Here is a 13718-nt window from a genome sequence, read left to right as displayed (position 1 = left end):
TTTTTTTTATTTTAAATACAAATCGGTTTTTGGTCGGAATTAAATTTAAAGTGAATAAGATATTAAAAATACTAAAGAAATTATACAAATTTTTTAAAATTTTAAATTTTTTTAAAAATAAAAATATTTTAAAATTTACTTAAAAAATATTTGTAAATTCATCTTTACAGTACGTACTGTATTTTATTCATCCTACTTTAATAATATAATATAATAAATAAATATTAATTTTTTTTATAAGTAATGCAACAGTTTATAAGACTTTTTTTAAAGGTTCGGTTTAGAAGATATATGTAATAAAATTTATAATATTTTTAACTTTATTCTAAATATATTTTAATTATAAATGTGTTGGTTTGAAAATTGAATTATTTAAATATAAGCTATCAAACTATTGATAATATAAATAATTCATTTCTTAATAAAAAGTAGGGTAATTGCACTTTCCTTCAATTTTTTTAGTTATGGAATAATTGTAATGTCCATCTGAATTTCAAAACTAAACAATTTCAAAGCCATACCTACTAATCTTAATAAGTACATATAATCTACTAAATCTGGTGTCATTAGGATTTATATCAAATTTAAATAAAAATCGATTTTTTGGGGGGGAAAAAAATACATGACTAAAATTATGGCATCCCAAAGACTGAATTTTTAGTTGCCAATCCTAGTTAGCAAGCTCAGAAAGTTCATTCTCCTTTTCATAATAATAAAATGGTAAACTTCATAACTCTTAACGCTAGTTCCATCCTGGCCAGGCAACAATAACTGAGGATTGAGGAGAATACCTATAGTTAAGAAGGAAATTCTTCTATCTTGTGTATAAAATATAATTTGATAGTTATAAATTACAATAAGAAAAGTGGATTCGAATTCTAAACATCGATGCCTATTGAGCAATAAATCTCTTGACTATGGACATTCTTGTTGGACAATATAAGGACATTATTATCAAGGGTTTCTTTTTCTACTTCTTCCTTTAAGTTGCGCTTGGATACTTGAATTTGAATTTGGATTTGAAATGCCTTAATTTCAAATCCATAAATATTTAAATATGTCACATGGATTTCTAAAATTCTATGGGATTAAAAATTATTTCAAATTCAAGGATTTTAAGGTGAATTGTCAAATCCAAATCTTTGACTCTTTGTAAACTATTCAAACAATGTATTTGGATTTTAATCACCCAAATCCAAATCCAAATTCATGTGCCTAAATCCTACCATCCAAACACACCACTACGTACTATAGGTCCAATCTAATCTGCTAGTATTTATCCATTGCTTGGTCCAGACTCATTCATCAATTTTTAAGGTAATTTCTATTACACACAATGTGTAACACACACAAACACAACACACTGTGTATGTAACATTGTAACAACCATTGCCCTTTCTTTTAATTCTCGGGCTATGGGCAATGGTCCACATGAACCAAGCTAATCCCTCCTTTTTTTTCGATAGTGGTAATGGAAAGTGAATCACTTTCTTCATAGTAAAAAAAAAAATCCTTCTTTTGACATTACTTTTCAGTTTTCATTACCTATTTCTAATTTTTACTATAATCTTGCCACCATGCATTTCTTAGAACAGAAAATTATAAATAAATAAATAATTCATATTTACATTACCCTCAAGTCAAACACACATTTTCTCTACCAAATAGGCTCTAATTATATTTATCAAAAAAAAAAAAAAAAATTATGCAAGGTACTAATAGCTTCCCCAAAAAGGAAAAATCTGGGAGTTCTGTGGTTTGTACTTTGTACCTCACATAGCAAAATGAATGAGATTCTCTTTAATAATACTTGTTAAATACATTATTCCCTCCTCCCCTCAAAAGAGAATATAACAACTTGTAGATTGTTCTGAAGAAATACATTGAAAATTTTCAATGTGATACAGCTTAACTAAGCTGAATCACTCAGTTGGTTCCTTAATTGGCTTCCCTCTCTCTCTTAGCTTGGCTGTCTCTTCTTTCATAGCTTCCTTCCTTTTTCTGCTGGCTAGAACTTTTGCCTGGACACCACTCACATTGGGGTCTTTCTTCTCCTCCGGAGGCGGCGGCGGAGCCCTTCTGGCTGCTGCATTTGCACTCTGATCACCAACATTCAAGCTCAACATTGCACCAGCTAAACCCAAGGTCACAGTCCTACAACATGAACGTATCACATATATGTTACATGTATATTATATATATCTCCTAATTAAAGAGCTACATTTATGTGGTATATTGCCTTATATGATTCCATATTTCTTTCTAATATAAAATTTTGGTTGATTTAAGCTACATTGCCTTTATTTATTTGTAAAACTAGTTTCAATTCATTGTTGCTTTCACTTTTTCATTTCATAAGCAATTAAGATTATAATTCATGGATTTAACTAATATCAAACACCATGCATTTTAATATGGCAAACTATTTTTTGTCAATGTTTAATTCTTGAATTTTGTAAACTCGCCACCAAATAAGTTCCGACCTTGAAAAAAAAAAAGACTACGTACATAGTCATATGTACATTTTAACATATATACATACACATGTACAGTAAAAAGCAAATTTAGTAGAACACCACATACCTTCTATGGACAAGTTTATCATGTTGGTCATCATTGCAACCTTGATGGCAAGCCCAGACTCTTTGGAACCCTAGAGATGGAGAATGAGTCTTCCTTTCTAGTCTGGTTGAGATGGGCGTTGGAGGACATGGTACTGGGGATATTGAATGGCCCATGACTCACCTCTCTGAGTTAAATTCAAAACCAGAAGGCACTTTCTTTTCAAGTCAATTGTGCTGATGTGGGAAAAATTCTAGGAAGTAGATAGTGTTTGGAGCTTAAGATGTTAATGAGAATGGAAGTCCATTGGCTGGTAGCAGATAAGGTTCCAAACTTGTGGACCCTTTCATATCTTTTTAGTCTCTCTTTATTTGTATGATCATTAACCAACCAACCAAATTGACTGCATCATATTGTTTCAAAATGTTTTTTTTTATTTTCGAGTATTTAACTATTTCTTTGAATATCTGTAGACTTCCCGTCCCACACACACACTGGGTTAATATATAAATGAATCTCTTAAAGGTAGCTCTAAAATGTTGAGAAAAGCTTTTAAACCCATGATCTCAACATTTCAAAATGTTTACTGCTATATTTATTGGTCTTTGGCTCTAGCGGAAGCAATAGAGTTAATCACGTAAAAAAATAAAGTATTTTGGTTATTCTGCAGCCTTTCCATTTGAAAAAGGAATTATTTTTATTACCACAGATAAAATAATTAAGTGTTGTTCTTTTCCGTACAGTTCTGTAATTTGCAAAGTTGACTGTGTACAGGAAACAATACTACAAACACAACACAATTTATAACAAATTTCAAAACTATTCACAAAACATATTCTTATTAGTTCGTTACTTTTACATTAAACCACCCTTAATTAGTTGATAGACATTAAACCAACCCTAATTAGTTGATAGTAACTTTCACATTAAACTATTATTAACTTTCACATTACACTTTCTTTTTCTTTTGGTAAACACATTAAACTATAATTGACATCACTTTTATCATTAACAACGTTTCTAGAATGTTATTTATCTACTGCTTTCACTTTGCATCGCTACTTTACATAAATCATACAACAAGGTAGCATTAACATTGTCTCTACAAATATTACCCTCTACTGCTTTTACTTTGCACCATTACTTTACATAAGCGTTTTCGGGAAACACTCTTCGTTTTCTTTTTGCTGAATACTGCTTTGCTTTGCTTCAATCATCTCCATAATCATTCACATTTCGCACAACAAAATTCTGCTATAGGCCTAATTAAAACGCGCTGAAAATAAAAGAACGAAGGGCCTCACCAAAGCAGGCAATTCAAAGATTGAAAATAAACAGGCCTCACCGATTACCAATTAACAAACACTAAACTTTAGTTAATACTGAGAAATGTTGTCAGAAATTAAGCAACAAATAGCAAATGTCTTAAAAACTAATTTGAAAAGAAACTCTCATTTTACATGTGCCCTTATTTCGTTCAAATTGGATAGATATTATTACTATTTGATAAAAAAAAAACTTATTTTTCATGCACAACTTTAAATCACAAAATTTAAAATTTTAACATTTAGTCCTTCCCAAAAAGAATAACATTTGGTTACTTAATAGCATTTTATTTTCTTAAAATTTTGCAAGAATAAAGAACATAAAAATATTCAATCCAAAAGTTAGATTTTCAAATTTTATGCCCAATATAAAGATATTCGTCGAGTTTGAAAGGTTTTTTTCCCAACTAGTTTAAGGAGAAACTTTGTTCCTAACCAATTATTTGCAAAGGCATCTCTATAGCACTCAATTCATGGGAAAAGAGAAGAAACTAGGATCAACAACGCAGGAAATTCATAATATGAAAGATAAGCAGTATTAAATAGTATGACAAAGTCAAAACTTTGATATAATTGATGCAAAACTAACATTCATATCTAGTTAAACATCTAGATGATGAAAGACAACCTGCAAAAATGACAAATTTAACAAAAAGAAAAACACAGCTAGGTTCTCAGTTTCGTTGACAAAAAAAACAAAATGTATCATGGATAATCAACAAATATAAAGCACTGAATCCAACACTACTTTCACTCATCATCCTCATCATCATCGTCAGCTACGGAGTTAAAAGCATTCAATCTCTCAATCAATTTGGCCTTCCTTTCCTCGTACGAGAGCTTCTTCAAGTTGAACCTGTTAAGGAACATAGGAATTGTCAAAACTTATCTCTGATTAAGACACCACACAAAAACAATAAGAAAACATTTTTCCTGGTATTGATCAAGATGGGGCTTAACAAAACATATTCAATTAAAATAGCAAATATTTAAGGGTATTCATTTGAGATTGATCAGAAGAGTACAATAAACTTGTTACATAATATATGAATATAAACACAGTAACACAACAAAAACATCACAAATAAATTAACAATTATCCTCACCTCTTGTGTTCCTTTGGAGGCTGTTTCTCAGACTTCTTAGGTGTGGGATTTGCACGGATGGCAGCATGAACCTTCTTGTACATCTCTTCAATGCTATCAGCCTCAACTCCCTTCTTGATGTATTCACTGAAGTGAGATTGGTATTTCTCAGGTTCATCTTCCATCAAAGTCTGGAACAAATTTAACATAACAATACAAATTTAAATCATATTACAATATATTATAAGAAAGGCAATGAACAAAACAATTGAACAAGCTGTGAGAGATCACAAAATCTGAATTCATACCCTCATATATCCAGCAACATGGCCCCCAAAGATGTATTTGCGGTGAACTTCAGCATCAAGATGCTTACCATCACCCTTTCCAAAACCAGCAAACCTCTTCTCACTGTGGGGGATATCCAGACCACCATCAAGAGCACCCTGTAATCATTTAGGATTAACAGGATCATGCAACAATTAATAAGTCATAACCAGATCATGCAACAATTAATAAGTCATTATGACATATAGTGAACAAAGGAGGTTACAAAAATACAAAGCTCTGATTTAGAGATATACCTTGAGGGCACCAAAAACACGGTTTCCAGTTGTTGTCTTGATAAGACCAACATCTAGGAGAGCACGGAATGGCCTCCTGGTGTCTGCGGGCTCAACTGAGTAATCCTCCCCAGTAGCCTAAAGGAAAACAAATATGGACACATATTCACATAAAGGCTTTCGGAACAAAGCAGTGAAAAGGATAACACTTAATATGTAAGTCAGGAGCAGAAAATGATACGCATATGTGAAAGTACCTCCACATTGCCTTCGTATTCAACATCCATCTCAAGTGTTTTCAAGACACGGCGAGCCAAGAGGAGTCCAGTACAGTAAGCTGAATGCATTACCACAGTTACAACTCAAATTAACACGCGCAAGAAAAGTTGAAAAGAAAAAAGAAAGAGCTTTCAAAGAGCCATGACTGAATTACCAGCAGCATAGTTTGTAAGGCCAACTTCAAGTCCATATTGTGGCAGCTCATGGGAATAAGCTGCAGCAAGAACCAAATCACCAGCAATGCTAGCAGAGATGATTTGTGCAGTTATATCTTTGTTGGTCTAATACCAAGGTTAAGGTTCAAACCATACAACAGATACAAACATAATCCCGAGATACAATACAAGAAAACCCCTTTCAAATGTAACTCAACAAGAAAATACATATTAGCCAGTATTATAAACATACCAATGCTAAGAATATACAACAGATAAAGACTACATAATTCCATAACATTAAAGATAAAATACAGAAAAACCCCTATCAAATGTAACTCAAAAAGAAAAACACATCAACCAGTATTACCAACAATCAAATACTAATAACCAACAAACCCTAGTATAAATGCTCTAAACATTGACAAAAATCGCAAACCAATTAATTTACCATACCAACTGTTATGATCATGGGTGTGTTTCAACAATGAATTCACCATAGAATAAGTGACCCATAATTGCAATTATTATTATTTTTAATTCAGGTCTTATAAAAAGAAGACCACTAAAATAACACAAGCTTCAACAAAATGTAAACCAAACAAAAATCAACAAATCAAGAAAAAAAAATAGACATAACAATAAAATTAAAAATATTTAACTATTTAAAAGGATACAAAACGAACAACAAAACGATACTTCGGGGTGTTGTACTTGTTCTTGTCCTGGTTAATCAACCGAGTCCTGGCACGGTAGTCGGTCTTACCCTCTGTAAAACATTCAAAGACTCATACTTTCAGATTGAAACATTACACAGTACCCCAAAAGAGAATGAACTCTGAATCATCAAACCCAATAGAATACAATAAATTACAATACCTCTTCTTCTCTTGAACTTAACCTGAAACCTCTTGAAGTAGGCCTTGGTTTTCTGAGCTTTCACAAAAGCCTAAAATGAACAAACAAAATTTCAAAAACACCCATTTAGAAATAACCCCATATTCCGAGAAAGCAAGCAAAACCCATATCAGAAAACAGCAGATCATATTGTAGAGCCTAAGATTCCCGACCATTTTCCCAGCAACCAAACAAAACCCATATCATAAATTGTACTATCAAACTAACCCCAACATTCATAGAGTGAAAAGAAAAAACCAAAGACAACATGGAACTAAACCCTTTTACAAAACCCATATCAGAAAAACAGGGGATTCGATCATAGAGTGTAAGATTCTAGAACATTTTCCCAGCTACCAAACAAAACCTATATCACAATTTGTACTAACAAACCAACATAACATGAACAAACATATAAACTATATGAATGATAACCCTTTTACAGTTTGAGAAACTCACCATTGCTGGATCTGAGACTCAGAGGAAGAGAACGAGTGACAGAGAGAGAGAGAGATAAACGGCTCTGCGTTTGTGAGAGACTGAGTGTTATAAAAGAGCGAGAAATATAAACCCTAGAAAGAGTTTATATGAACGGATGAGATTAATTTGTATGGAACTAACGGTGGAGATTTGTTTCGCGCTAGGGTTTTGTGGTTTTAATGGACGCGGTGGCATTTTGGTCATTTTGAAGAGTGGAGTGGAAGGGGTTTTGTGATTTGCTGTGGTCGAGCTCACGTGACTTTGAGGAAATTAATACTATTTTTTTTATTTAATTAAAACAATTTCAGAAATTAAAGATATATTTTAATCATATTACTAATTTTGAATAATATGATAAATAGGAAAAATTAAAGAAAAAAAATTTGAAGTAATGACAAATAAACATCATACAATTCCAATTTTTCACAAAATTAAATACTATAGTAAAATTATAAACAAATCAAAAAATTATTTCAATTACAAAATTTATAAACAATTTCAAGAAGTTTAAATTTAAATAATTACATAATATTATATGTGGGGCCCAAAATCTGCGGTCCCAGCCCACCTTGTATTAAGGGCCCAAAACCCAGGCCGAGGAGCCCCACTACCAAGGGCGTATGATGAAAGTCCCTTAAAGGCCCAAGAATGTGGCCGAGGACAATCTCACGCTCAACACCTCACAAAAACGCCTGAAGAAAAGGACAAACTCAGTACCAGAGCAGTACAAACGAGAAAGCTGCCAACACCATAACGTGGAGCCCAGCGCCTGACAAGCCCATACTCCATACCATGCTATCCAGCTTTTCCCAACCACTCTAACGTAAGGATTAATAGGACGAGTAATTGCCCCAAACAAGGAAAAACTGACACGTAGATGAAGGACGGGAAGTAAATACTAATATAAAAGGGAAAGAGAGCTAAAAAGAAAGGGGAGGACAAAAGAAAGGAAGAAGAATGGTGAGAATGTAATGCTCCTCAGACTAATTCCGAGGAGTCAAACCTTTCAAATCACATCGATGTAAGGCTCAGCTATACAGTCCAAACCTACCTTTGTATGAGCTCTCATGAAACTAGGACCAGACCCCTGCCCAGCGCCCAAGGACAGGCCTTTCCAAACCCACTCTCTACAAATCGTATTGTTCGGGCCCTTTACATACGAGCCCAACGTCATCTTTGGGTCGTTAAAAATCGTGTCCCTACAATTGGCGCCGTCTGTGGGAAGGCTTGCGCATTGGCGCAGGTGGCGGTGGAGTCAAGTCTCTAGCAAGCAGAGGTTCGCGGGGTTTCCTCCATCTCCGACGACATGCAGTTGTTGCTCTGACATAAACTTCTGCTAGGGGCTACGCCTTGCAGTGCCAATGGCGCGGGCAGCTCTAGGGGCTTCCGGCCTCAAGCCAACTCTCCCCGCCCTGGTCTAGGGGCTGACCTTCAAAAAATAAATAAATACAGAGAAAAAACTACTCAAAAAAAATTAATTAATTACAAGTTTTGGACAGAACCAAGGCCTTGTATGGTTCTCGGACTCAAGCCTATGGGGAAACCAAGTACTCAAAAGAAAAATTGCAAGTTTTGGACAGAACCAAGGCCTTGTATGGTCCTCGGACTCAAGCCTATAGGGAAACCAAGTACTCAAAAGAAAAATTGCAAGTTTTGGACAGAACCAAGGCCTTGTATGGTCCTCGGACTCAAGCCTATGGGGAAACCAAGTACTCAAAGGAAAAAATTACAAGTTTTGGACAGAACCAAGGCCTTGTATGGTCCTCGGACTCAAGCCTATGGGGAAACCAAGTACTCAAAAGAAAAATTGCAAGTTTTGGACAGAACCAAGGCCTTGTATGGTCCTCAGACTCAAGCCTATGGGGAAACCAAGTACTCAAAAGAAAAATTACAAGTTTTGGACAGAACCAAGGCCTTGTATGGTCCTCGGACTCAAGCCTATGGGGAAACCAAGTACTCAACAAGAAAACTACAAGCTATGGACACGACCTGGACGTTATATGGCCCTTATAATCTGCCTCGGAGAAGAGTTCCCCATTGATAGTTAGGCCAATCGCTAAACTGCATGATTTCCCCAGTCTACCCTCGGATCCTCAATACGAAGAGGATTGGTGCAATATAGGGCCACATGTTGTCAAAAACAGTCAAAGCCCCTCGCTGCTCGGTTATCCTCGCTGCTCGGTTGCAGATTATCTCGGTTAGTTTTATGAGTTTAATTTACTGCGAATTACCATTACTATACTTGATAATGTCAATAAGTCCAAATTAGTAGGAATTTGTTTCAAAGTTTTCCCTGCCCTAAGCATCATTAAAGGAAAATGCACATTTAATATTCATGTACAAAGTAGTGATTGCAAAAAAGAAAAGTATTTGAGAGTAAGCAAATCCATTTCTTATTAAGACGAAGGAACAGTACAGTATACAATGAGAGAGCTTAAATAAGCTCATACTTAAACTAACTACACAAGCGAAAAGAAAAGATACAAGGGAATGCAGAAAAAGCCGAGGAAGAGATGCAGAGAAGAGACGTGCTGCCGCTTCAGAGTTTTGTCTAAGGAAGCCATTTCTCAGTACTTTTACATGCCTATAACTCAGGCAGCCAAAGAGCCCAACTTGGGGCTTGCACCGTTGAAGAAAAGGTGCAGAGAGCCCAACTCCGAGCTAGCGCTGCTGAAGAAAAGGTGTAGGGAACCCATCTTGCGGACAAGGTGCCGGGAGCCAGAAGTTGATGAGCCTCCACATAATCACACCTGCGATAAAGCAGACGGCGCTGATGACGGAAAACCTTGCTTCTGACGCACCAATGATCTGGTGCGACCAGTACTTGCTTCGGATTTTGACTGAAAGAGGGAGAAATACCATTTACCCCTTGTCAAAACGGAGGACTGTCTTGAATCTGTGCCTCCCCTGTCCGGACCACATCACCTTGAGTGTCGGAAGGATTCGGTGCCTTTGAAGCGGGTGAAGACCTTTCATCCCCACCCACGCCTCAAACATATTGCTCTGAGGCAGAATGGCACTGGAGATGGAGATCGTGGGTATGGCGGAAGGATTATGATTTTGAAGGAAGCAGAAGGGTTTATATGTAAGGGGAGTGACCCCCTATCCTATTTATACAGAGAGCAAACCGGTGGCATTTAATCCATGCAAGTTTCCAAGGAATGCTACGGACAAGGCAGACTTGGCTCAATTTCCAACCTCATCCGCAGCCGTAGGATCTGAAGATCCTCGTGAAGGTGCGCCTTGAATACTAGAGCATCGAAGGGCTCCGTGTGAGTGAATAAAGAAATGCCTCTTAATTTGGCACGTCTCACATGTAAATGGGAAAACAAAAATATTGGCAGAAGTACAGAATTTAAGCCATGATGTGGGCCCTATCTCACCAAAACCCTCCTCCCCAACAACAAGGCCGGGCAGTAGGATTTTGAGGGGCTATTGTGGGGCCCAAAATCTGCGGTCCCAGCCCACCTTGTATTAAGGGCCCAAAGCCCAGGCCGAGGAGCCCCACTACCAAGGGCGTATGATGAAAGTCCCTTAAAGGCCCAAGAATGTGGCCGAGGACAATCTCACGCTCAACACCTCACAAAAACGCCTGAAGAAAAGAACAAACTCAGTACCAGAGCAGTACAAACGAGAAAGCTGCCAACACCATAACGTGGAGCCCAACGCCTGACAAGCCCATACTCCATACCATGCTATCCAGCTTTTCCCAACCACTCTGACGTAAGGATTGATAGGACGAGTAATTGCCCCAAACAAGGAAAAACTGACACGTAGATGAAGGACGGGAAGTGAATACTAGTATAAAAGGGAAAGAGAGCTAAAAAGAAAGGGGGGGGACAAAAGAAAGGAAGAAGAATGGTGAGAATGTAATGCTCCTCAGACTAATTCCGAGGAGCCAAACCTTTCAAATCACATTGATGTAAGGCTCAGCTATATAGTCCAAACCTACCTTTGTATGAGCTCTCATGAAATTGGGACCAGACCCCTGCCAAGCGCCCAAGGGCAGGCCTTTCCAAACCCACTCTCTACAAATCGTATTGTTCGAGCCCTTTACATACGAGCCCAACGTCATCTTTGGGTCGTTAAAAATCGTGTCCCTACATTATAATTTGTATTCCAGTAAAATTTTGTCTTAAAAGATGATTCGTGTAACTTGAAATAATTTTTTTTTTCTCATTATATTATTTGGTTATAACTTATAATAAAATAAATGATATTTGGAAATTAATAAAGTCATGATCATAGTCATCACGACTATGGTAGCAATGGTAGCAAGGTTAGAATTAGAATTGCATCAATTAGATGTCAAGACGGCATTCCTTAGCAACGAATAAGGAGAATAAAATCTATATAGAAGGTACAATTCATATGATTAAAGGACACTAAGAACTTTGTAGTTTAACTATCATTTCATGGTGTTCATAATAATAGAGATGTTCAAGGTTCAAATAAATCAAAAATCTCTCCTTAACTATTGAATTGAATATATATATATATATATATATATTGAAAACAAATAAAACAATTAAGTTATTGTTGGATCTAAGACACAAGTCTAACGACCGTCGTCCTCCTTAAGAAGATTAATTCATTCGTAAGATCCAAGTTAAATATCAAAGACATTAGCTTGGTGACTTTCATACTAGGAGTAAGAATCCATATTGAAAACAAATTTAATTTAATATACTTTAATAAACAAATTGAAGATTAATTCATTATTAACATATTAAACATGAAGAAGTAAGAAGATTTGAGCACGCTTGTCTACAAGGTGAAAACCTAAGCAGAAATTATGCATCCTCATGATGAAAATTAACAAGTGCCCTTTGTGTCCTAGTTTGGTTTTCATCACCCATATCTTAGTTTTCATCATCCAAAACTCAAAAAAAGTGGGGTCTATTGAGATATAGTGTGTTTGGACAAATTCTTGAGTTCAATTCTTATAACTCAAAACTCAAAAATATGAGTTTGAGTTATAAAAATTGAAAATACATGTTAGGGCACTTGCAGCAGTGGAGCTAAATAGCTATATAGCTATTTTAACTCCACCAAACACACACAAAAACTCATACAGCAGTGGAGCTATACCTATTTTTTTTAGCTCCATTGCTACAGTGCACATTTATAGATAGATGTGCACTGTAGCTGAAATCTAAAAAAAAAAAAAAAATTTATTAAATTTCTCTCTCCTCTTTCATTTAAAAAATATTTTCTCTTTCTTTCTTTTTCTCTCTCTGGCTTCTCTTCTTTCTTCCTTTTTCCTTCTCATTTTTTTCTCTCCCTCATCTACTCTCTACTTCGCCAAAACCATTGAGTCTCGCAACTCTAAAGTTGATCAGATCAGGAAACGTACTCCTCGCGCTTCTCTCTGGTTTCCTTAAAGAAATATTGACCGTACGATCAAAGTTCAAAAAACAAAGTGCGATAATGATGATCATAATGAAAGTGCAATTTGATCGATTGTACCGAAGAGGAGGGAACCGAAGCCACAGATGGAGACAAGGCCGTCGGAAGAGATGATTTTTTCGAAATTGGACTCATCGGCGAGTTCTTCACTCGGTTTCAATAAAGGAGATTAGTGGCGGTGATCGGAGGACATGGCGGTCGGAGATCGAGATCGTCGCCGGAGATCCATTCGGAGAGGAAAGTGAGGTAGAGGAGTGAGGCTGAGTTTCATGGTATCTGAGTTTCGTGGGTCAGTGGTGGTGTGGCTGTGTTGGTGGTGATTTGTGTGGTGGTTTTTGGCTAATTTGGATTTTTGGCAATGGTTGTGGGTGGTTGTTCTTGGCTTGCTAGTTGTTGTTGGGTGGTTGTTCTTGGTTGGTCGTGGTGGTGGATCGGTTTATGGTGTTTTTATTGTAGTGAGATGGATTATTTTATTGTAGTAAATATATTATTTTATTGTGATGTTTATATTATTTTATTGTGTTGAAAACTAAAATAGATCTATTGTTGCAGCATATGTGTAGGTAAAATAGATAAAGTAACTTTTGGTAGAGCTAAATAGCTAAGTTTTTAGCTCTACTACTGTGAATGCTTTAAGTGTTTTCAAGTTATGAGAATTGAGTTTCAATGGCAAAGTTGTAATTATTTAGCAATTGTAGGGCCTGTGGCAGTGAGTGGTCACGTCAGACCCATTGAGAGTTTGAGACCGTTGGCTTTACTCTATTTGCTTTGTTTCATTTGCTTTTCTTTTTAGGATGCATTTGTTTCAGTGTAAAATATTTTCCAGGTGTAAAATATTTTCAGGTGAAAATATTTTCGGAAAAAAAAAATATTTTCAAATGTTTGGCTACATTATGAAAATTATTTTAGAAAATATTTTCAAGCGTTTGGTTGCATTCTGAAAATGTTATTTTCCTACTAGTT

At 35.8% G+C, this 13718-nt stretch overlaps 2 protein-coding genes across 2 annotated transcripts; both read right to left on the bottom strand.

Annotated features, from left to right (window-relative positions):
• Window positions 1–1772: 1772 nt before the first annotated feature.
• LOC115964122 lies at window positions 1773–2832 on the bottom strand. Its single transcript, XM_031083453.1, has 2 exons — window positions 2584–2832; window positions 1773–2154 (listed from the first exon to the last, which is right to left on the bottom strand). The coding sequence occupies exons 1-2, from the start codon at window positions 2736–2738 to the stop codon at window positions 1923–1925; spliced, it is 387 nt and encodes a 128-aa protein (XP_030939313.1). The 5' UTR covers window positions 2739–2832; the 3' UTR covers window positions 1773–1922.
• A 1591-nt stretch (window positions 2833–4423) lies between these two features.
• LOC115965851 (60S ribosomal protein L5) lies at window positions 4424–7430 on the bottom strand. Its single transcript, XM_031085141.1, has 9 exons — window positions 7326–7430; window positions 6849–6918; window positions 6647–6738; window positions 5969–6095; window positions 5793–5872; window positions 5557–5673; window positions 5281–5418; window positions 4994–5163; window positions 4424–4743 (listed from the first exon to the last, which is right to left on the bottom strand). The coding sequence occupies exons 1-9, from the start codon at window positions 7326–7328 to the stop codon at window positions 4638–4640; spliced, it is 903 nt and encodes a 300-aa protein (XP_030941001.1). The 5' UTR covers window positions 7329–7430; the 3' UTR covers window positions 4424–4637.
• Window positions 7431–13718: the final 6288 nt, after the last annotated feature.

Source organism: Quercus lobata, chromosome 10 (assembly GCF_001633185.2).
Source record: "Quercus lobata isolate SW786 chromosome 10, ValleyOak3.0 Primary Assembly, whole genome shotgun sequence".
Taxonomy (NCBI): Eukaryota; Viridiplantae; Streptophyta; class Magnoliopsida; order Fagales; family Fagaceae; genus Quercus; species Quercus lobata.
This window is presented reverse-complemented; position numbering and strand designations above follow the sequence as displayed.